Source organism: Perognathus longimembris, chromosome 7, assembly GCF_023159225.1.
Source record: "Perognathus longimembris pacificus isolate PPM17 chromosome 7, ASM2315922v1, whole genome shotgun sequence".
Lineage (NCBI taxonomy): Eukaryota > Metazoa > Chordata > Mammalia > Rodentia > Heteromyidae > Perognathus > Perognathus longimembris.
Window position 1 is genome coordinate 15,930,060 of NC_063167.1, and position 21,840 is coordinate 15,951,899.

Here is a 21,840-nt window from a genome sequence, read left to right on the forward strand (position 1 = left end):
AGCATCTGGAACTCCACCTCCGAGGCTAAGGTGTGGGAACCGGGAGGGAGGGTCGGGTAACGCAGAACATCAGGAACCCGCCCCAAAGCCCCAGGGCACACGCCCTTCCTGGCCCCTCCCTGCCTGACCTCCCGGGGCCCAGGTGAGCCATCTTCGCCCCGCCCCGGCGGCCCCGAGCCCAGCCCTACCACCCATGGCCGCGTGGGGGGCGCGCGAGACTCCGGCGTGGTGGTGGCGTCATCAGAGGCGGTCTGGAGGAGCGGCCCCGCCTCCGGGCGCCCCGTGTCGTCACCGGAAGCGCCGTTCCGCGTGGCTCCTCTCCTCGCCCAGACCTTGGGCTCGGCTGTCACGGGCATGGCTCGCTCCCGCCGGAGCGGCGCGCACCGGGCGCACTCCTTAGCCCGCCAGATGAAGGCTAAGCGTCGGCGGCCGGACCTGGATGAGATTCACCGCGAGCTGCGGCCACAGGGGCTCGCGCGGCCCAAGCCGACCCCGGACTCGGAACCCGACCCCGACCTGCCCGGGGGCGGCCTGCATCGCTGCCTGGCCTGCGCGTGAGTCCAGCCCGGGGCGGAGGAGGTCTGCTATGCCAACCTGGAGCGGTGAGGCCTGGGCCGTGGGCTGCGCCGTCTCCTCTCTAGGAGTCCGGGGCGCAGCCCTCGTGTCCTCCCTTCAGGCCAGGGGCCCGGCGCCGGGGAAAGAGCTGGGATCACGGAGGTAGGCGTACTCGAGACATCACTTCCTCAGCCTTCTCACTCCTATCCCTGCAGGAGGTATTTTATCGATTCCGCCAACCTTAAGACACATTTACGATCCAAAGACCACAAGAAAAGGTATGAAGTAAAGCAGAAGGATGGGCCAGGGCAGGCACGGCTTGCATCTGGTCAACTCCCAGCTCCTATTCTTCTTTCTCTCAGGCTGAAGCAGCTGACCATCGAACCCTACAGTCAGGAAGAGGCAGAGAGGGCAGCGGGCATGGGGTCGTACGTGCCCCCCCAGCGGCTGTCAGTGCCCACAGAAGTGTCCACTGAGGTTCCCGAGATGGACACATCTATCTGAAGATGAAGGGCAGAGGAGTTGCTCAAGGACAGTGCTGCAAGGACTAGGCTGGGAGAGAGTGTATCAGCCTCTCTGGGCTCTGGGTTTGAGGTTTGGAGGGCTGTTTCTGATGCCCTTCCTTCAATAAAGGAGCTGGACAAAGAAGACTTGCCTCTGACTCTAACTTCTAGGCCAATGCTGCAAACCCTCGGCTTTATAAAAGTTTCTCTTCTACTTACTTTGCACAAGGCCCTGGTGTCAGCCTTGGAATTTGCATCCCTGCCCTCCTTCTGGGTCCTAGCATCTGAGTTGAAGCCCAGGTGTAATGTAAGGCAAGACTGATCCTCAGAGAAGATAATGCCAGGTGCTAGTGGTTCATACCTGTAATCCTAGCTACTAAGACAGCTGAGATCCGTGGTTTGAAACCAGCCCACTGAGGAAAATCTATGAGATTCTTATCTAACCACAGAAAGCCAGAAGTGGAACTGTGGTTCAAGTGGAAGAGTGCCTGCCTTGAGCATAAAAGCTCAGAACAGCACCCAGGCCCTGATTTCAAGCCCCAGGACTGACAAAAGAAAAAAGAAGTGCTAAAGAATAATGAACCCTGACTAGTGGTTACTACATTGGAATAAAAAGGGGTGAGGGGCTAATAAAGCTTTTTTGGAGGTCATTGCTGGTGGCATATGCCTATAAACCTAGATACTTTGGAGGCTGAAAATGGGAGAATGGTGCTTCAAGGCCAGCCCTAGTAGAAAAGTTCAAGAGGCCCCTTGAACTTTTTTTTTTGTCCCCCTAGTCCTGGGCCTTGCACTCATGGCCTGAGCACTGTCCCTGGCTTCTTTTTGCTCAAGGCTAGCACTCTGCCACTTGAACCCAGGGCTTCATGTATATGAGGCAAGCACTCTTACCACTAGGCCATATTCCCAGCGGCCCCTTGAGCTTTTTTAAAGTAGCAAGTGGCTAGGAATGTGGCTTAGTGGTAGAGTGCTTGAGTAGTATGCATGAAACCCTGGATTCAATACCTCAGTACCACATAAACAGAAAAAGCCAGAAGTGATGCTGTGGCTCAAGTGGTAGAGTGCTAGCCTTGAGCAAAAGAAGCTCAGAGACAGGGCCCAAGCCCTAAGTTGAAGCCCCAGGATTGGCAAAATAAATAAAAATCAGTGCAGCAGCATATGACTGTCTTCCTGGCTATGTGGGAGGCCAAGACTGGGAAGATCTTTTTTTGGTTTTTGTCAGCACTGGGGCTTGAACCCTGGGCCTGAGTGCTGTCCCTGAGCTCTTCTGCTCAAGGCTATAAGAGTCTCATGGAGGGCTGGGGATATGGCCTAGTGGCAAGAGTGCCTGCCTCATATACATGAGGCCCTGGGTTCGATTCCCCAGCACCACATATACAGAAAATGGCCAGAAGTGGCGCTGTGGCTCAAGTGGCAGAGTGCTAGCCTTGAGCAAAAAAAGAAGCCAGGGACAGTGCTCAGGCCCTGAGTCCAAGCCCCAGGACTGGCCAAAAAAAAAAAAAGAAAAGAAGAGTCTCATGGACTTTGCTGCCTGGGCTAGCTTTGAACCTTGATCCTCAGATCTCAGCCTCCTGAGTAGCTGGGATTACACACACGCATGCATGCGCGCGCGCACACACACACACACACACACACACACACACACACACACACACACACACACACACACACACGGGTTTCTGAGATTGCATTCCCCCTGCTTTGAGACACTTACCTCCAGAGCCCGAGTGAGAGGCCATCTGCCTTTCATGGGGCTTGTGGTGGCTGCCGCTGTCCCACCATCTTCCATACAGCATAGCAGGAGCCACCCAGCCCAAGGACAGCCAGCAGTGTAGCCACAACCCCAATCAGCCTACTCCGGGGCTCTGCCTTCAGCTCCCCGGCCACCTGCATCTGGGGGCACACAGGGTACACCTGAGATTCCTAGGCAGGAAGGGGCTAAGAACGTGCAGCTGCATGAAGATGTTGACTCCATCACCGCCCCAGGGAGATTCCACCCCAATTTCTCCCGCTTCACTGCCCATCTGGGCCCTGGCTAGTCAGGCGGCAGGGAACGTGACAGCCAAGCTGTTGGGGGTATCAACTCAGCCATGGTGGGGGAAGAAGAGGCCAGTGATGCAAGAAGCACCAGTTAGGGGTACTTACCTGTAGCACTCGGAAATAACCAGGGGTCAGGCGCCGAAATCGCATGTTGAGGAGTACTGGTTTTCCCCAGCAGCCTATGGGTATGATCAGACATAAATACTAAGTGTCTATGGCAGCACAAAATAGAAATCAGATTACAGAGGTCTCTGACTCCCTGCCTGAGAGCCAGGATCTCAAAAGATGCTCACCAGCATTGGCCTGCCCAGGTCTGGCAGGGGGGTGGGACTGTCAGATCCTTAAATCTGGTCCCTCCCCCCACTGCTTGCCATCCAGCCAGCCCTAGGAGCAGCTGTCAGAAGAGATCAACATCGGGTTTGAGCAGCACCTCCCCCATCCACCAGGGAGGCCAGGCCAGGCTGTATAGGTAGAAGAGGCTTTGAATGACAGTGCTCAGGAGTCCCAGGCATTGGCCAGGTATTGGGTAGGCTTTCCTCAGCCCTGATCCAGGCCCTACTTCTACCTCAGATGATTGGATGCTATGAATCAGGTTTAGGCAAAGGAGGGGCAGGTGCCTTATCAGCTTCCTCAAATGCTGGTTGTTGTTAGGTGATCACCTCTACCTTGAGGGAGGGCTCACTTTTGAGGAATGTAAAAGCAGATCTGTATATACGAATTAAGCTGATATACCCTTTTTTTTTCTCAAATTTTTATTATCAAACTGATGTACAGAGAGGTTACAGTATCATACGTTGGGCATTGGATACATTTCTTGTACTGTTTGTTGCCTTGTCCCTCATGCCCCCCTCCCTCCCCCCCTTTCCCTCCCCCCCGCCATGATATACCCTTTTTGAAAAAAGGAAAAAGGGGCTGGGAGTGTGGCTTAGTGGTAGAGTGCTTGCCTGGCAGGCATGAAGCCCTGGGTTTGATTCCTCAGTACCACATACACAGAAAAAGCCGAATGTGGTGCTGTGGTTCAAGTGGTAGAGTGCTAGCCTTGAGCAAAAGAAGCTTAGGGATATTGTTCAGGCCCAGAACTGGCAAAATAAATAAATAAGGGGCTGGGGATATGGCCTAGTGGCAAGAATGCTTGCCTCGTATACATGAAGCCCTGGGTTCAATTCCCCAGCACCACATATACAGAAAACGGCCAGAAGTGGCGCTGTGGCTCAAGTGGCAGAGTGCTAGCCTTGAGCAAAAAGAAGCCAGGGACAGTGCTCAGGCCCTGAGTCCAAGCCCCAGGACTGGCCAAAAAAAAATAATAATAATAAATAAATAAGGAAAAAGCTGCTCATTGTTCTAGGTAAATTTTCATGTATTATTTGGTATTAACTCATAAAAAATTATACTATGTATGCAAGAACATTGTTTTTCTTCTTTTTTGTTATCAGTGGGGCTTGAAATCAAGGCCTAGGCGCTGTCCTTGAGCTCTTTCATTCAAGCCTAGCACTCTACCACTTTGAGTCACAGGGCCACTTCTGGTTTTCTGGTGGTTAATTGGAGTTAAGAATCTTACTGACTTTTCTTCCCCTGGGCTGACTTTGAACTGTGATCCTCATATCTCAGCCTGAATAATCCTAGCTGAGTAGCTAGGATTACAGGTGTAATCCTGCCACCAGTGTGGACAAAAGCCATTTTTTCTATCAAAGTGGGTTAGCTAAAAGTTCCTGGTTTGGCCTAGTGTGCTTAGCTCTTGTTGCTTATTCTGCTACGATCTAGGAGTATGGAGAGGAAAAGAGGAACTGCTAGGATTTTTTGTAATGTAGGGTTTTGTCTTAACTGGTTGCTCCAAGATGGAATTAAGACATGCCTCCGAAAACACATCTCAGATTGCTCAAGAAATAGCTGATGGTGGGGGTATGTTTTGGCATTGCTGTGTACTGTTAATCTTAAAGTCCTTTAATGTTCACTTTATGTAAACCCAGCTTACTATCTTCAAAACAGCCTCATAGCAGATATGAACCTGAGCCCAACCAATTAGAGCACAGGGGCTGGGCCTGCTGTGTTAGGGATAAAAAGGGAGCAGCCTGTTTGCTCTATGTGCTTATTTGCCAGATATTTGGCTAACCACACACCCTTCTGTAGAAGTAAACTTTGCCTTATCGAATTCCTTTTGAATTAGTAACCTTATTCCTACATGATACCCCAGCATCCTGAGCCCTTTCTAACAAAGGGTAGTACATCCTGTTGTCTGGGATAAATAGGGAGCAACCTGCCTGCTCTGTGTGCTTGCTTGCCAAGTGTTTGACTGATGGTGCACCCTTCTGCAGAAGTAAATTTTGCCTTGCTGAGACAATTCTTTGCTTTTGTGTTTATTACTGTGACTCCAGTAGTTATTGGAAAGTGTATTTGTAGACTATCCGTACACACAAAGAATGGGAGTCGGAGGCCTGGTGGCTCGCACTTGCAATCCTAGCTATTCAGGAGGCTGAGATGTAAGTATACATGTTCAAAACCAGCCCAAGCAGAAAAGACTGTGAGATCTCCAATTATTTAGCAAAAATGCAAGACTGAAGGTATGGCCCAAGTGGTAGAGCACAATCCAATGAGTGAAAATAATCAATTGCGAATGTAGAGTGTGAGATTCTTCAGTTTAAGCCTCAGTGATAACCTGTATAAGAAAAGAAGGAAGGAAGGGAGGGAAATAAGGAAGGAAGGGAACAGAAGAGAAAAAAAGGAAGAAAGAAAAGGAAAGAAAGTATACCCAGAAAACTTGCCAGTGGCCCTTACTGGAAAATAAGATAAAAATGGTATTTTTTTTCTTAATTATTTCTCACATCTGTAATCCTAGCTACTCAGGAGGCTGAAATCTGAGGCTATATGGTGAAAGCCAGCCTGGGCATGAAAGTTCATGAGACTCCTAACTCTAATGAACTTTTAAGAAAATGGAACTGTGGCTCAAAGTGGTAGGGCACTAGCCTTGAGCACAGAAGCTCAGGGACAGTGTCTAGGCCAGAGTTCAAGCCTTATGAATAGCGCGCACACATACACAATTACTGTTAGCTTTGGATATACTGTTTTTAATTTTTATTTTTTGATTGTTATTATAAAGGTGATGTACAAGCCTGGCGCCAGTGGCTCATGTCTGTAATCCAAGCTACCCAGGAGGCTGAGATCTGAGGATCACAGTTCAAAGCCAGCCCAGGGAAAGAAATTCCATGAGACTCTTATCTCCAATTAACCACCAGAAAAAAGGATGTGGTGCGGTGGCTCAAGTGGTAGAGTGCTAGTGTTAAGCTGAAGAGGTCTGGACAGCACCCAGGCCCAGAGTTCAAGCCCCACAACCGACAAGAACAAAAAAATTTCCATTACTTAAAATAAGTAAAGGTGACCTATAGAGAGGTTACAGTTTCATAAGTCAGGTAATGAGTGGGTATATTTTTTTGACAATGTCACCACTTCGCTCTCTCCCAGTTTTCCCCTGCCAAGTTGTATAGTTTATTTTCAACATAATTCTAATGACTACCACCGCTGCATTTGTTCACCTTTTTGGAAATACTTATGACAAATATGTAGAACTTTATATTCCTAAAACTCTTTAAAATAGAAGTTACTGGGCTGGGAATATGGCCTAGTGGCAGAGTGCTTGCCTTGCACACATGAAGCCCTAGGTCCAATTCCTCAGCACCACATATATAGAAAAGACCAGAAGTGGTGCTGTGGCTCAAGTTGGCAAAGTGCTAGCCTTGAGCAAAAAGAAGCCAGGGACAGTGCTCAGGCCCTGAGTTCCAGCACCAGGACTGGCCAAAATAAATGAATAAAATAGAAGTTACTTATTGTCCCCTAACTGCCTAGCCCTGTCAGTTGTTTGGCCACAAAGTAAGGGCACCAGAAGTTGTTAGGGCCCAGTCCTAGCAGAATGAGTGGCAGGAAATCCATATTGGGTTCTCCATCTACAGAGTTGGGATGTGGGTTCAGGAAGGTGGCAGCTGGTTGGGTTCTCTCCTCTGTTGGCTCAGGATAGGCATTTTATGAAATGAGAATGATGGAAACAGATCTGTATCTACCCTATCAAGGCTCTATTAGAGTTTATAGGGCTTTGGCAAGAGTGCCCTTTGAGCTTCAGAAGAGACAATAATGGTAAAGGAGGGCTGGGGGTGGGCTCAAGTGGCAAGTACAAGACTCTGAGTTCAATCCCCCGTACTAGAAGAAAAAAAAGTAAAGGCTAGTACAAAATGGGTTGTTCAAGAGATAAGGGGGGGGGGGGCGGTAAGACAGTACAAGAAAATCAAAGGATTGAAGCCAGAGATGAGAGTTGTATTTGCAAATTTAGAACCTACCAATTAATTGACAAGGAAGGCAAAGTCTGACGACTTAGAGTTGGTCCTAGAAGGAAACAGCTGTTTTGTTTGCCCAATGTGAAGGTGGAATAGGCTCATCTAAGCTGGCAGGACCCAAAGAACTTGGAGACCTGTTTGTATGTGAAAAAAAAAAGTCTTGGTTTTGGGTGCTGGTCCTGGGACTTGAACTCTGGGAGTTGTTCCTGAGCGCTTTTGCTTAAGGCTAGCACTCTACCATTTGAGCCACAGTTCCAGTTCCAGCTTTTTTTGTGGTTAATTGGAGATAAAGGTGTCACAAACTTTCCTTCCTGGGCTGGCTTTGAGCAGAGATCCTCAGATCTCAAACTCCTGAGGATTACAGGTGTGAGCCACTGGTCCAGTTGTACGGGAATTTTTTTTTCTTCCCAATCCTGGGGCTTGGGACTCAGAGCCTAGGCACTGTCCCTGGCTTCTTTTTGCCCAAGGCTAGCACTCTGCCACTTGAGTCACAGCACCACTTCTGGCTTTTCTGTTTAGGTGGACTGAAGAATCAAACCCAGGGTTTCATGCATGCTAGGCAAGCACTTGACCACTAAGCCACATTCCCAGCCCATTGTTTTTCTTTTTGTATTGTTTGTTCCTTTATCTGTATCTGGGGGAAGGGAAGGAGGGTACAGAAATGGAGGGACAGGGGCTGGGGATATGGCCTAGTGGCAAGAGTGCTTGCCTCGTATACATGAAGCCCTGGGTTCAATTCCCCAGCACCACATATACAGAAAACAGCCAGAAGTGGCGCTGTGGCTCAAGTGGCAGAGTGCTAGCCTTGAGCAAAAAAAAAGAAGCCAGGGACAGTGCTCAGGCCCTGAGTCCAAGCCCCAGGACTGGCAAAAAAAAAAGAAACGGAGAGACAAAGGATGAACATATGCAGCAGTGGTACTCAGTAGACACTGTGTTGGAAATGAACTATACAACTTGAGGGTGGGGATGGCAGAGAAAAACTGGAAAAGAGCGAAGGAAGGAAGGGGTGACGTCCAAAAAGACATGTACTCATTACCTGATTTATGAAATGGGAACCTCTCTGTACATCACCTATATTATAACAATATTTAAAAATGGGGTCTCTTGAACTTTTTGCTCAGGCTGGCCCAGATCCTCAGACCTTTCCAATCACAACCTCCCACTCCTGTAGAACTGAAATGATACCTGTGAGCCACTGGTGCTCGCCTTAGGCTTTTTTGTTGTTGCGGCAGAGGGTCAGTATTTAGCTCAGGCTGGCCTAGAACACAGGATCCTTCTACCTTAGTATCCTAAATGCTGGTTTTACGGGTATGTTTCCTCAATGCCTGGCTTCTCTTTTTCTTTCTTTCTTTCTTTCTTTCTTTCTTTCTTTCTTTCTTTCTTTCTTTCTTTCTTTCTTTCTCTCTCTCTCTCTCTCCTTCCTTCCTTCCTTCCTTCCTTTCTTCCTCTCTTTCTTTCTTCCCTCCCTTCCTTCTTTCTTTCTCTGCTATTTATTTACTTACTGCTAGTACTGGGGCTTGACATCAGGGCCTCTTCTTTGGCTTTTTTTTTCACTCAAGAGTAATGCTTTTCCACTTGAGCCATACCTTTACTTTTTTTTTTTTTTTTTTTTGCTGGTCAGTTGGAAATAAGAGTCTCACAGAGACTTTTCTACCCAGGATGGCTTTGAACCTTGATCTGAGTAACTAGGATTATAGGCATGAGCCACTGGCTCCCAGCTTTGTGTGTGTGTGTGTGCTTATAAGAGCATTATTCTCTCTGGCTCCATAGCATGTGCCTATGTCTTAGATATTTAAGAGGCTGAGGCAGCCAAGCCAGAGGATCACTTGAGCCCATGACTCACGAGCAACATACAATACAGAGACCCTGGTCTTAAAAATAAATAAAAGCAGGGATGAGAATGTAGCCTAGTGGTAGCTTGCTTGTCTAGCATGTATGAAGCCCTGGGTTTGATTCCTCAGTACCAAATACACAGAAAAAGCCAGAAGTTAGCACTGTGGCTCAAGTGGTAGAGTGCTAGCCTTGAGCGGAAGAGCTCAAGGACAGTGGTCAGGTCCAGAGTTCAAGACCCATGACCTACCAAAGAAACCCAAAAAGGCTGAAAACCCAGTTCCAAAAATTTTTAAGTTACTTGCTCAGATACTCTGCAAGCAGCTCTCTGAAGCAGGGACCTGTGTGCCTTTCCCAGATCTGGAACTTGGGTCAAGGCCCCACTCTGAGATCAGAGGCCAGAGGCGGGCTGGGGAGGTGGGTACTGGGCTTGAGCTCAGGGTGCTGTCCCCCTTTCCCTCTACTGCTCCAGCCACAGGCCCACTTCTAGCTTTTTTTTGGGGGGGGGGGGGAGGGGGTTGGTGAATTGGAAAGAAGAGTCTTACGGACTCTCCTGCCCAGGCTGGCTTCGGACCACGATCCTCAGATCTCAGCCTCCTGAGTGGCTGGGGTTACGGGTGGAGAGCCACCCTGGCTGGCTCAGCAGTCCAGTTTTTAATGAAATCTCAGCCCAGAGCTGAGGTGGCCGGGGGTCACATTCCTGGGGTGCTGGTCCCCCAAAGCCCGGCGGCCCCGATGCCGAAGCGCTGGGATGCCTGCGGGGCGGGGCAGGCGGTGGGCCAAAGGCTGAGCGGTGCCTCACCTGGGCGGCCACGTGGGTCCAGGTATGCGGCGGCCCCGCCCCGCCGGGCCCGCCCTGCCCGCCCTGCCCGGGCTCCGGGAGCCGAGCGGAAATTCCTGCGCGGGCGAGCGAGCGGGCGGGCGGAGCCGGGCATGGAGCCGGTGGAGACCTGGACCCCCGGGAAGGTGGCGGCTTGGCTGAGAGGTGGGTGGGGCCGGGGCCGGGGCCGAGGGGGGTTCGCGGGGGGGCCCCCGCGCCGTCCGCTCGGCCGGACTCCGGCCGGGGGAGGAGAGGGACCCGCCGAGTCTGCTAGCCAGCCGGGACTGACGGAGCGTCGGTCGCGTTCCAAGTTCAGTGCGGGCCCGGGGTGGGGGGGGGGGTGGAAGGGGGCGGAGCCGGTGACCCCCGACGACCCGAGGACTCGGGGAGGGGTCTTCCCCCCCCCCCCCGCCCTGCACCCCGGGAGGCCGCCGGGGTGGAAAAGGAAGCCCTCGGGGGCCCTCCCGCCCAGGCCCCCGGCACCCCCAAGTCCTCCCGGGGCCCCGGTACCCCCAAGTCGTCCCGGGGCCCCGGTACCCCCAAGTCGTCCCGGGGCCCCGGCACCCCCGGCCCCTGGGTTCGCGCGAAGCCCATTTTTCAAACGCAGAAACGGAGGCGCAGGGCCAGGAAGTGATTTGCGCAGTCTTGGAACAGGACCCGCACCGGTGTCGCTTTCCTCTTCCCCAGCCCGGGGCTCCCAAGGACAGAAGCCCCAGCCCGGCTGGAGCGGGCCACAGCCTCTCCTGCCCCTGGGGGACTCCCCTCGGGAGAGGACATGCGTCCCAGACGCGCCGGGACACGAACCCCAGACTCAGAGAAGTGAGGGCCTTGTGTGGGGGCAGTGTGGGTGCAGACCCTGGTAGGGAGGACAGTCAGGACCGGCCGGCCCGCCGCTTGTCAGCCCTGAGCAGAGCTTCTTTCTTGCTGTTCATTTTTTCTTTTCCTTCCTTCTTCCTTCTTCTTCTTTCTTTCTTTCTTTCTTTCTTTCTTTCTTTCTTTCTTTCTTTCTTTCTTTCTTTCTTTCTTTCTTTCTTTCTTTCTTCCTTCCTTCCTTCCTTCCTTTCTTTCTTTCTCTCCCGCCTGCCTGCCTGCCTTTTTTTTTTTTTTTTTTTTTTTTTTGCTGGTCCAGGGGCTTGAACCCAGAGCCTTGTGCTCCCCCTTGGGTTTTTCACTCAAGGCTGGCTGGCACTGTACCACTTGAGCCACAGCTCCATATACAGCCTCCTCCTCCCCGTAACTGGAGATAAAAATCTCATGGAGGGCTGGCAATGTGGCTTAGCAGTAGAGTGCCCGCCTAGCATGCATGAAGCCCTGGGTTCGATTCCTCAGCACCACATACACAGAATAAACCAAAAATGGTGCTGTGGCTCAAGTGGTAGAGTGCTAGCCTTGAGCAAAAAAGAAGCCAGGGACAGTGTTTAGGCCCTGAGTCCAAACCCTAGGGCTGGCAAAAAAGGAAAGAAAGAAAAAGTCTCCTGGATTTTTCTGCTCTCCTGGCTTTTGAACCACAATCCTTAGATCTCAGTTCCATTGAGTAGCTATGATTACAGGCATGAATTACCAGCACCTGGTTCAACTTTTCTTTCTAAGTAGACAAAATGTTGCCACGGTCTGCTGGGAATGGGGAGAGGCAGCCCCAATGGTAAGGAGGTGCTCAGTGACCATGGTCAGCAAGCAAACAGGTTCATGAACTCCCTGCCCAGTGCTCTTAATGTCACACAGAGAATGAGGAAGAGGTATAGCTAGATCACATTCCCCAGTAATGGCGCCTGGCTAGGGGTTAGGGAGATTCCTTCAAAGAGTGAGCTAAGGTACTAAATCCATAAATATAAAGCCAAGAGATTCCCTGATTTGGGCTGTCTGCCTTGTGCCTGGCAAAGGCTGAAGTTAGTAGATGAATGATTTTTGAAGGTTCCGTCTTTGAAGAGCCTGTGGGAAAGTGGGAAAGTTGGATGTTCCAGTGCCAGGGTATATGGAGGCTCAGGGGGTAGTGGAGTGAGAAGAGAGGTCCCCAGTTCAACCTGGGGAGTAAAGGAAGGCATCTGGGATGCAATTATGTGAGAAAGGGTGTAAAGGAGCTGGAAGGGCAACCCAGACAGCCAAAGTCACACATGTGGGCACCCTGAGGCAGAAGAACAATTCAGGAGCTTCCAGGAGTGGGTACTGTGCGGAGTCTGAAGGGCTGTGCTGGGACGCTGGCAAGGCAGAAGCCAGCAGCCTGACCCTGCAGGGCCTTGCCCGTCCTGCCAGGTAGACAGCCTGACAATAATTTAGGAGAGCTGTCATTGCCAGACAGTAGACCATGCCATCTCATACACATCTGTTTAGGTAGGTACTTTTATTGTTCCCATGTAACAGGAACAGTACCCAGGCCCTGAGTTCAAGCCATAGGACCAGTACAGAATAAAAAACAGGGGCTGGGAATATGGCCTAATGGTAGAGTGCTTGCCTCATCATATACATGAAGCCCTGGGTTCGATTCCTCAGCACCACATATATAGAAAACGGCCAGAAGTGGCGCTGTGGCTCAGGTGGCAGAGTGCTAGCCTTGAGCAAAAAGAAGCCAGGGACAGTGCTCAGGCCCTGAGTCCAAGCCCCAGGACTGGCAAAAAAAAAAAAAAGTTGCTGGACCAGGCAAGGGAGTGTTCATCTGTCATCCTAGCATTGGGGAGGCTGAGGTAGGAGTATCAAGAGTTCAAGATTAGCTTGGGTGATATAGCAAGGTCAAGGTCAGCCTGAGCTATATACTGAGACTCTCTCAAAAAAAAACAAAAAAAACAAGCAAGCCTCCAAACCCAAAAACCTGCTGGACCCTTGTCCTGAGTATCTGCTTCATTGTTGTGGTTCGAGGCCTGCACTTGTGGGGGTAGGGAGGCCTTTCTGGGATTTGAAGTCAGGGACTCACATTTGCTAGTTAGGCACTCTACTGCTGAGCCATGCCTCTAGCCCCTATTTTGTGCTAGCTGTTTTTCAGAAAGGGGTCCCACTTCCTGCCTAGACACATTCCTGATCCACTGTCTACCTATGCTAGGCTTACCATTCTACCTGGGATGACAGGTGTTTACCACCACACCCAGCTTCTTTCCATTGAAATCAAGCTTTTTCCCACATAGCTGAACATGACAGGCATGTGCCATTGTACCCAGCTGTGGGTTGTGAAGGGGTCTCAACCTTTCAGGTAGCTATTATTACAAGTATAAGCCAAAGATAAACTTAGGCTTGAAATTCTCCTGTCTCAGCCTCCCAAGTGCTGGGATTCCAAGTGTCCGACATCCATACCAGGATCTGGGAAAATCTCTCTCTCTCTCTCTCTCTCTCTCTCTCTCTCTCTCTTCCCTCCCTCCCTCTCTCTTTCTCAGTGCCAGTACTAGAGCTTGAATTTAGGGCTTGGGCACTGCCCCTTAGCTTTTTCACTCAAGGCCGCTGCTCTACCTCTTGAGCCATACCTCCACTTAGCTTTTTGCCTGCTAATTGGAGATGAGTCTCACAAACTTTCCTGCCCATCTGGATATGAACCTGGATCTTCAGATCTCAGCCTCCTGAGTAGCTAGATTATAGGCGTGAGCCACCAACACCTGGTTTGGAAACCATTCTTTGAAACTGCCCTAACTCCGCAGACACAGCTATCCCACCCCCTGGGATAGCTGGGGAGGGAGGAAACAGGCCTTGTGGGAGTGAAGTCAGTCATGCTCACCCCTGCTCTCCCTCCAGGCCTCGATGATTCCCTGCAGGACTATCCATTTGAAGACTGGGAGCTACCTGGCAAGCACCTGCTCCAACTTTGCCCCCGCAGCCTGGAGGCTCTGACCGTGTGGCCTCTGGGCCATCAGGAACTCATTCTGCATGGGGTGGAACAGCTTCAGGCCCTGGTGAGTGAGTTCTGGCTACACTGGCTGTGGTAGCCACCAATCTGGGGGTTGTCCATGCTGGCTGGCAACTTCTAGGCTCTGACCCACCCTTTTCTGCTGCAGAGCTCTGGGCTACAGACAGACAACTTGCAGAGCCTGACAGAGAAGCTATTGAAGGGGACCCAGGCCTTCCAGAGCTTAGTCCAAGGCCACCTGGGGAACTGCACAGAGACCCCTACCGATGTCCTCAGTGCAGCTGTGGAGCTGGTGTGTGAGGCTCGTGCCCTCCTCTTCTGGCTCAATAGGTACTAGGGTTTGGGGTGACTGGTGAGGGGACCCTTTCCATCCGGGACCTCCTCCAAGGATTGGGTGAAAAAAAACAGCTTGGCTCTTGATCAGCTATGACTGAGCAAGTCAAAGAGTCCGTTAGGGCCATAGGCTCCTTGAGCTCCTAACCCCACCTTGTAATCTTAAAGGTCTTATCAACAGCCTGAAAATGGAGATTCCACTTCCTTCAGTGGTTCCTGCTTGTTTGTTGGTTCCACATAGACCATCACTTCCTCAGGGAAGCCTTCCCTGTCAATCCACCCTCTTAGCTCATTCACCAGGCTCCTTACATTTCAAGCTAAATCATAACTGACAGTTGTCTAATGTTCACGTGACAAATAAGTCTTGTGCTAAGCTCTTTAAGGTATCAGTCATCTCTACTCCAAAACAAACCTATGAGCAGACGTGTCCCCCAGTCTCAGATGAGAAATCAGCTCCCACAGAGCCCCTGGACTATCTTTTTCCTGCCAGGTACCTCTTCTCCCACTTAAATGACTTCTCCGCCTGCCAGGAGATCGGGTTGTTGTGCGGGGAGCTGAGCCAGGTCTTGCAAGAGGTAGGAACAAACGGTTCAGGCTTGGCCTTTGCCTGGGAGCTTTTTATAACCTGTGAATCAGACCAGGATCGTGTGGGAGGACTGGGCAAGCTGGTGACTTTGCTAGGAAGAGGACGCCCTTCCTTTGGGTATGGGGGCATGGGGACATGGGGTCTTGAAACAGGAGCTCTAGAAGTTCGCAAGGGGTGTGGCAAGGGAGACTATGCATGGTAGTGTTTGTGAGCCTGGTATTTAGAGGGGTGATACCTTGGGGTTGAAGCTCTAAGGTCCCGTAGTTCTAGGCAGGAGGCCCGCGTAGGGGAAGCTGGGAGAGGTAGCAGGGCCATGCCCTCGGGAGACAGCAGCACCCCACTCCCTCACTCAAGGAGGCCCCTGTTCTCTTACAATGTTTCCAGGACTGTTCAGAAGCCGAGAAGGAGAGCAAAGTCCTGAGGATCGTGAGTCTTTGGGGATGATGGGAGGGGCGGTGAAGGTGGGGCAAGGCTTATCCAGCTAACCTGCTTCCCTTCCCCAGTGCAGCCACGTGGCCGGGATTTGTTACAACATCCTGAGCTGCAGCCCCAAGGAGCTGCTGGAGCAGAGGGCTGTGCTAGAGCAGGTGCACCTGGACGATCCTTCCGTGAGTCGAGACCTTTCTCACGCCTCACCCCTGGGCAGCCCTGAGCCCTGACATCTGGTCCGGGAGGCCCAACATCCCATGCAGCTGGCTGGAAGCCCACTTTATGTGGCTGTTTACATGGAAGCCCAGAGGACCCACCTGAATGCTTTCCCCGGTCCCCAGGGAACTACACTTGCATGTGGCCCTAGGTGGCATGCCCTACTCCTGACCCCCAGACATGAAAGGGCCGCAGGGCCAGGTGAGGAGAAGCAGGAGAGGATATAAGCTTTTCTGCTTTTTTGTTCTTTTTTGCCAGTCCTGGGGCTTGGACTCAGGGTCTGGGCTCTCACCCTGAGTCTCTCTGTGTTCAGGCTATAGTGTTCTACCACTTGAGCCACAGCTCCACTTCCAGCTTTTTCTGTTTATGTGGTATTGAGGAATCGAACCCAGTGCTTCATGCATGCTAAGCAAGCACTCTAGCTCTAAGCCACTTTCCCAGCCCGTTTTTCTGCTTTTAATGTTGGCCAGATGGGAAAATCAGTACCTACAGCCTTGCCCCTGCCCTATCCTGTTCCTCTTCAGAGAATCTCTTAACCCAGAAATTAGCAACCCAGTTTCCTTCTGGTCCTGTCAGAGGTAACAGTAGAGAAAAGCAGCAAGCCCAAATCAAATTGGAGTCGTGCCAACTTAAGGCCAGATTTGCCTACCTTAGAGCCCTGGTGCCCAGCAGAGATTGTACCCACCGGCTTTGCTGCGCGCCCCCTAATCCGTCACTCAATGTAGCCTTTGCCTCTATAGGGCCTGGAAATCCATACCAGCAGCAACTGCTTGCACTTCGTGTCCCACATTGGCTCCCAGGTGAGAGCCCCACATTCTAAAGCTGTCAGCTGCCAGCCAAGCCAGCTTCAAGCCCTGGAAGAGCTCACTCTCTGGGCTCCATTCCCCACGCCAGGTCTCTTCTGACTCCCGCCTGCAGATCCTGCTTGGAGATGAGGTTGTGCAGATCAATGAGCAGGTGGTGGTGAGTGAAGGTGACTGGGAGGTGGTTCAGGGCAGGCGGTACAGAGTGGGTCCTGGGAGAGAGAGAGAAAGGCAGCCCCGGTTCTGCTCGCTGTGAAGATCAGGGCTGTGTATACTACCTTCCACGAGATGAGCCAGCTCAGATAGGTTAGGCCCTAGGCAGACGAGAGCGCCCACCTTCTTCTCAGCCCCCCACCCCCAGGCCCTCTCATCTGCCTCTGTGGAGCTGACGTGAGAGCTCGTGGAGGTTCCCTGGAGGCTCTGAGTGCCAGAGCGAGAGCTACTGAGCTGCCGCAGAGCCATCTGCCCAGCTTGATGTCAGCCTAGCATCTCTGCCCTACCTCTGCCCTTGTCTCCTAGGTGGGCTGGACCCACAAGAACATGCTGAAAGAGCTTCTGAGGGAACCAACTGGAGTCCGCTTAGTGCTGAAGAAGATTCCAGTGCCAGAGACCCCCCCACAGGTACCTGCTCCTCACCCCATCCACTCTCATACCTTTGTCATCAGCCCCACTACCCTATTTCTGGTTGTTCTCCAGACGCCACCAGGCTGCACGCATCTGAGAAGCCAATCTCTAGCCCTGGATCCACTATCTCCCAGGTAACAGGCTCCGCCTTAGGTATATCTTGGTTAGGGTGACCAGGGTCTCATCTCATCTCCCCTTGCTCCCCCAGTGTCTCATCTGAAGACGTCTTTGCCTTCGACCTGACTTCAGACCCAAGTTCTAGGAACAACCCTGTGTGGACAGGTAGTTTCAATGCCGCACCAGGTGGCAGAGGCCCTGGGCAAGGGTATCTGAGTGTCTGCCCCAGACCTCCGGTTCATCAACTCCCCAGGCCTAAGGACCTGGGCTCATGGACCTCCCTCTCACCCACCAACAGACTCCGCCTCCCTTGGCCCTGAGTCCCTTCCTAGTCCTCCTGCATCTCCAGAAATAGCAGAGCCTCCACAGACCCCACACCACCCTGACAAGGCAAGTCCAGGGGCTCCGTTCAGGGGGTGGGCTCTGAACCCAGACCATCTCTCACACCTTTGTGCTCCTTTCAGAGTCCTGTCCTTGATCGGAAGAAATCAAAAGGTATGAATGCTCCTGGCAGGGTGAGGACCTCCATATGAGATGCTCTTAGAAATCCAGTGCTTGGGCAGGACCACCCCACCTGCTTCCTACCCCGCCTTTCTGGAGATGCATGTTCGAGGATCCCACACCCAAGCTCCCAGCCCAGGCCTCTTGCAGTTAGTTCTGTGGCTGAGCAAATGGCTTGCCTGCCAATCTTGGTTTCATCTCTAAAAATGGAGTCGCATCCATTCAGAGGTCACACCTGTGAGACATTCTGAGTCCAGAGTGTAGGGTCAGACAGCAAGCTTGGGGGGGGCCAGGACACCGTGACAACCTCCCGCCAACTGTCCTGTACTATGCTGCAGGAGTGGCGACAAGACTGAGCCGCAGGCGGGTGTCCTGCCGGCAGCTGGGTCGGCCTGACTGCGATGGCTGGCTCCTGCTGCGCAAGGTTCCCGGTGGCTTCATGGGCCCGCGCTGGCGGCGCGGCTGGTTCGTGCTCAAGGGACACATGCTGTACTGGTACCGCCAGCCCCAGGTGAGACCGCCACGTTCACTCACACAGGTAGCTCCTGAGCGAGCTCAGGGCCACGATTCTTTTTAGTACTGATGCCTGAACTCAGGGCCTGGGTACTGTCTCTCAGCTTTCTTGCTGAAGGCTGTCTGTCACTCTATCACCTGAGCCATAGCTCTACTTCTAGAGATAAGTGTCTCGTGGATTTTTTAGTCACCCAACTCAGAGGTGACATTCTGAGCACAGACTGCTCAATCCTCAGATCTCAGCCTCCTGAGAAGCTAGGGTTATAGGCGTGAGCCAACAGCACCCTGCTAGAAGGGCCACAATTCCTGTCTCTATTACCACCATTCCACTACCTACTCCTGTCTATCATACAGGTGGACGCCAATCCCCATCAGTGAAGTGGGGATGATGCTAAGTTCACATGTGTAGAAAAGAAGTTTCAAGGGGCCAGAAGTGTAGCTTAGTGACTGAGAGTGTCCTTAGCATGCACGTACTAGCATTAAAATGCCACACTAATAGAGAAGGGGAAGAGGAGGAGGTATTGTTTAGAGAAGATGCAGAGAAAATCACTGTCCACCTTTCCTTCCTCTTCTGATACTCGTTCCTAGTGATAACCTATTCAATAATTTATTTGTTAGACCAACATTCAGGTGCCTACTAAGCCCAGCTCCAAAGGACAAAGGACAAAGGATGAATTAGACAACTCTTATACCTCTAGAATTTAGAGGCTGGCAGGGAAGAGGTATCAATACACATTTAAGGACAATGTGGAGAACAAGTGCTAAGTGGAAGGAAAAACCCAAAAGATTTAGGTGGGAGTCTCGCAGAGTTATCTGGCCCAGTCAGAAGAGAAGCTTCTCTGAGAAAGCAATACCTGGGGGTTAATCAGATGAAAGGCAGAGCTGGGGGTGGGGCTCAAGTGGTAGGGCATCTGCCTAGCAAGCACCAGGCCCTGAGTATAGGCCCCAGTACAGCCAAAACACTTAAAAGTAGGGAGGTGTTTGCAAAGCTTAGTGGTATAAAGCAGCTTCATTGAGTCTGCAGAGGAATTTAGATAGAAACAGACTCCTGTTGGCTGTTTCTCTGGATGTCTTGGTGGTCAGAGGTGCCCCTTGGCTACACCTCTGCTCTGAGACTTGTGATTACAGCCCAGGAAACATCTTCTCCTTTCCATTGCCCTCTGGAGCTCAGGGGTAACTAAGGAGCAATTGATGGGGTCTAAGGGCTTGGGGCTTCAAATGACCCTCATGCTGTGATCCCCCAGGATGAAAAGGCCGAGGGCCTCATCAATGTCTCCAACTACAGTCTGGAAAGTGGACACGATCAGAAGAAGAAATAGTTAAGTCCTGGGGTGTGTTGGGCTGCAGGATGGGGAGAGAAGTGGGGCGGTGTGGGTGGGCGCGTGGCAGGTGGCTTGGACTCCTGGTTGGTCCACAGTCTCTGAGTTCTGGACAGGCCCCCCAGGAAGAAGCTTGAGTGATGGTTCTCTTCTCCCTCTCCTTGGCAGTGTGTTCCAGCTCACCCATGATGTGTACAAACCCTTTGTCTTCGCTGCTGATACGCTGTCTGATCTGAGCATGTGAGTCCCGCCTCTCTGCCCTCCTCCCACGTAGCTCCCAGCCTCTGTGTGCTTATGGGAATCCCAAACCTCTGTGGTTGACCCATGTGCTTACTTCTCAAAGTCTCACTTCTATCATCTGTTAAACGGGCCAAGAGTTCCCTAGACGTGGGTGAGAATCCCCTGATGTAAGCAGGGCCTCGGTGAGTCAAAACTCCCTGAGAACTGGTTGCTCCTCCACAGGTGGGTGCGCCATCTCATCACCTGCATCTCCAAGTACCAGTCTCCAGGCCGGGCACCCTCAGCCAGAGAGGAAGGTTGGTGCCTCACAGGAGGAGATGGGAACTTTCCTGAGATGGGAACTGGAACATAGCTGCCCTAACCTATTCCCTGGTCTCCCCAAGCCCCGTGGGTTCCCCAACTGATCCCCCCCACCCCACCTAGATTGCTACAGTGAGACTGAAGCAGAAGACCCCGATGATGAGGCCGGGTCTCGCTCAGCCTCAGTGAGTAGGGGTCTGTTTGGGGGTGGGAGGTAGGGGGTAGACAGCAGGATATGGGGCTCATCTTGCCTGCCTCGTCTTCCGTCCTGATTCAGCCTAGCCCAGCTCAGATTTGGAGTCCACTCCATGGGGACCCATCACCTATGACCTCCCCGACCCAGCGCAGCCCAAGGACATCCATTGGTCCTCTAACAGGTACTAAGCTGGGAGCTGGGCTCTGGGCTGGCAACTGGCTTGGGCACATCTTCATTCTCTCCCTGTTGCTCCAGATGGCAGCGAAGAACTGGAAGGAATGGTACGGGGACTGAGGCAGGGTGGTGTGTCCCTCCTGGGCCAGCCACAACCCCTGACCCATGAACAGTGGCGGAGTTCTTTCATGCGGCGTAATCGGGACCCTCACCTCAATGAGAGAGTACATCGTGTTCGGGCACTACAGAGCACGCTCAAGGTCAGCTGGAGGCACCGGGCAGAACAAGGGACAGGGGCTCTGGCCTTCTGCCATCTGCTTCTGGTTTTCAGGTTTCCCAGGCTTGGCAGTCTGGGGCTTGGGTCCCAGCTCTCCGACTCCAGGATTCAATTCTGGGCTCCATGTTCCAGTCTGGGCTCAGCTATAGTCTGTACCAAGTTCCAGGTTCTGAGCTGGGATTGGAAGTCTCACCCCGGCTTGTGGGAGGCTGCCGGCCCAGTCCTGGATTCTAAGTACAGGACTTCAGATCCTGCTCTGGGCTCTTGTTTCTCTTCGCGATCATGGCTTCTCATGTTCTGCTCCCCTGACAGGCAAAGCTTCAGGAGCTTCAGGCCCTGGAAGAGGTGCTGGGTGACCCTGAGCTCACTGCAGAGAAGTTCCGTCGTTGGAAGGAACAGAACCAGGAGTTGTACTCAGAAACCCTGGGAGCCAGGGGAGTGGTACAGGCTGAGGGCAGCTCCCCAGCCCTGACCTCTGACTCCACAGAGCAGCCCCCCCAACCCTTGCCTGACTCTGAGGATCCCTCTCACTGCTGTGCCCTTGATCCCAGGGAGCAACCTCCTGACCTCTGACCCTGGCCAATACCCTATCAACACCTGACATGTCTGCAATGACATTGCCCCCAGACTCTGTTCAGGGATAGAAACAGTACAAGTCCATTCTGTCTGGCCCTCTGCCTGGATTTCACTATTTCTGCCCCCCATGTGCCCTGGGACAAGGCAAAGGGAACTTTGTGCCATCCTCTTCTTGCTAAAGAAGAAATTCTGTCTGTTCTGTCCCTCAGCAATGCTGCCTTCCCCAAAGTAAGTCTGGACAGATGTTTATTCTATGTGAGATACTTTCCACTGAATAAAGCCCCTCTGTCTAAAATGAATCGATCTGTGCTTTTACTTTAGAATTGGACATCTATCCCCCAAGAGGGCTGGGGCGAGTGCCCTCTGCTGCAGGATGGGTGACAAGCTCCCCGCGTGGTTCCTTGGCTTAGCTGTGCACCTGAAGTGCTGGCCTACCAGCATAAGCTACTCATACGCCTCTTCCCCCAGCCCTTCCCAGCCCAGCAGTATTCCCCATCCCATCTCCAGTGGGGACAGTGTGATACCTCCACTTAGTAGATAAGGAAATATATGTGTCATGGAAGGGCAGGGCGGGTGGCCTCAGAGCCCCAGTGATGGAACAGGTAGCTGCAGGGGAGGGTTACCCTTGGGGGACAGTCCTGGCATAAAGCATCTCGAGTGTGTGTGTGTGTGTGTATACTAAGCTTGAACTCAGGGCCTAGGAGCTATCCATTAGCTTTTTCACTCAAGGCTGGCAGTCTATCACATCT

The 21,840-nt window shown here is 52.2% G+C and overlaps 3 protein-coding genes across 8 annotated transcripts; 2 read left to right on the forward strand and 1 right to left on the reverse strand.

The window, feature by feature from the left end:
* The first annotated feature begins 277 nt into the window (after window positions 1-277).
* Window positions 278-1,203, forward strand: Znf593 (zinc finger protein 593). The gene is made up of 3 exons (XM_048349853.1): window positions 278-554; window positions 771-833; window positions 918-1,203. The coding sequence occupies exons 1-3, from the start codon at window positions 355-357 to the stop codon at window positions 1,057-1,059; spliced, it is 405 nt and encodes a 134-aa protein (XP_048205810.1). The 5' UTR covers window positions 278-354; the 3' UTR covers window positions 1,060-1,203.
* A 1,598-nt stretch (window positions 1,204-2,801) lies between these two features.
* Znf593os (ZNF593 opposite strand) lies at window positions 2,802-3,245 on the reverse strand. The gene is made up of 2 exons (XM_048352068.1): window positions 3,201-3,245; window positions 2,802-2,948 (listed from the first exon to the last, which is right to left on the reverse strand). Exons 1-2 carry the CDS (start codon window positions 3,243-3,245, stop codon window positions 2,802-2,804), a joined length of 192 nt encoding a protein of 63 aa, XP_048208025.1.
* Window positions 3,246-10,113: 6,868 nt separating this feature from the next.
* On the forward strand, window positions 10,114-21,390 carry Cnksr1 (connector enhancer of kinase suppressor of Ras 1). 6 transcript variants are annotated; one of them, XM_048350568.1, is made up of 21 exons: window positions 10,114-10,229; window positions 13,776-13,933; window positions 14,036-14,217; window positions 14,711-14,795; window positions 15,191-15,232; window positions 15,310-15,414; window positions 16,192-16,251; window positions 16,346-16,414; window positions 16,774-16,875; window positions 16,951-17,012; window positions 17,087-17,160; window positions 17,294-17,385; window positions 17,460-17,490; window positions 17,835-18,007; window positions 19,254-19,327; window positions 19,497-19,568; window positions 19,791-19,864; window positions 19,992-20,053; window positions 20,146-20,245; window positions 20,320-20,498; window positions 20,828-21,390. In XM_048350568.1, exons 1-21 carry the CDS (start codon window positions 10,178-10,180, stop codon window positions 21,086-21,088), a joined length of 2,109 nt encoding a protein of 702 aa, XP_048206525.1. In that variant the 5' UTR covers window positions 10,114-10,177; the 3' UTR covers window positions 21,089-21,390. The 6 variants fall into 6 exon arrangements, with proteins under 6 accessions (XP_048206525.1, XP_048206526.1, XP_048206527.1 ...); XM_048350569.1 differs by having other exon boundaries at window positions 16,370-16,414; XM_048350570.1 differs by having other exon boundaries at window positions 14,036-14,179; window positions 14,751-14,795.
* The last annotated feature ends 450 nt before the right edge of the window (window positions 21,391-21,840 follow it).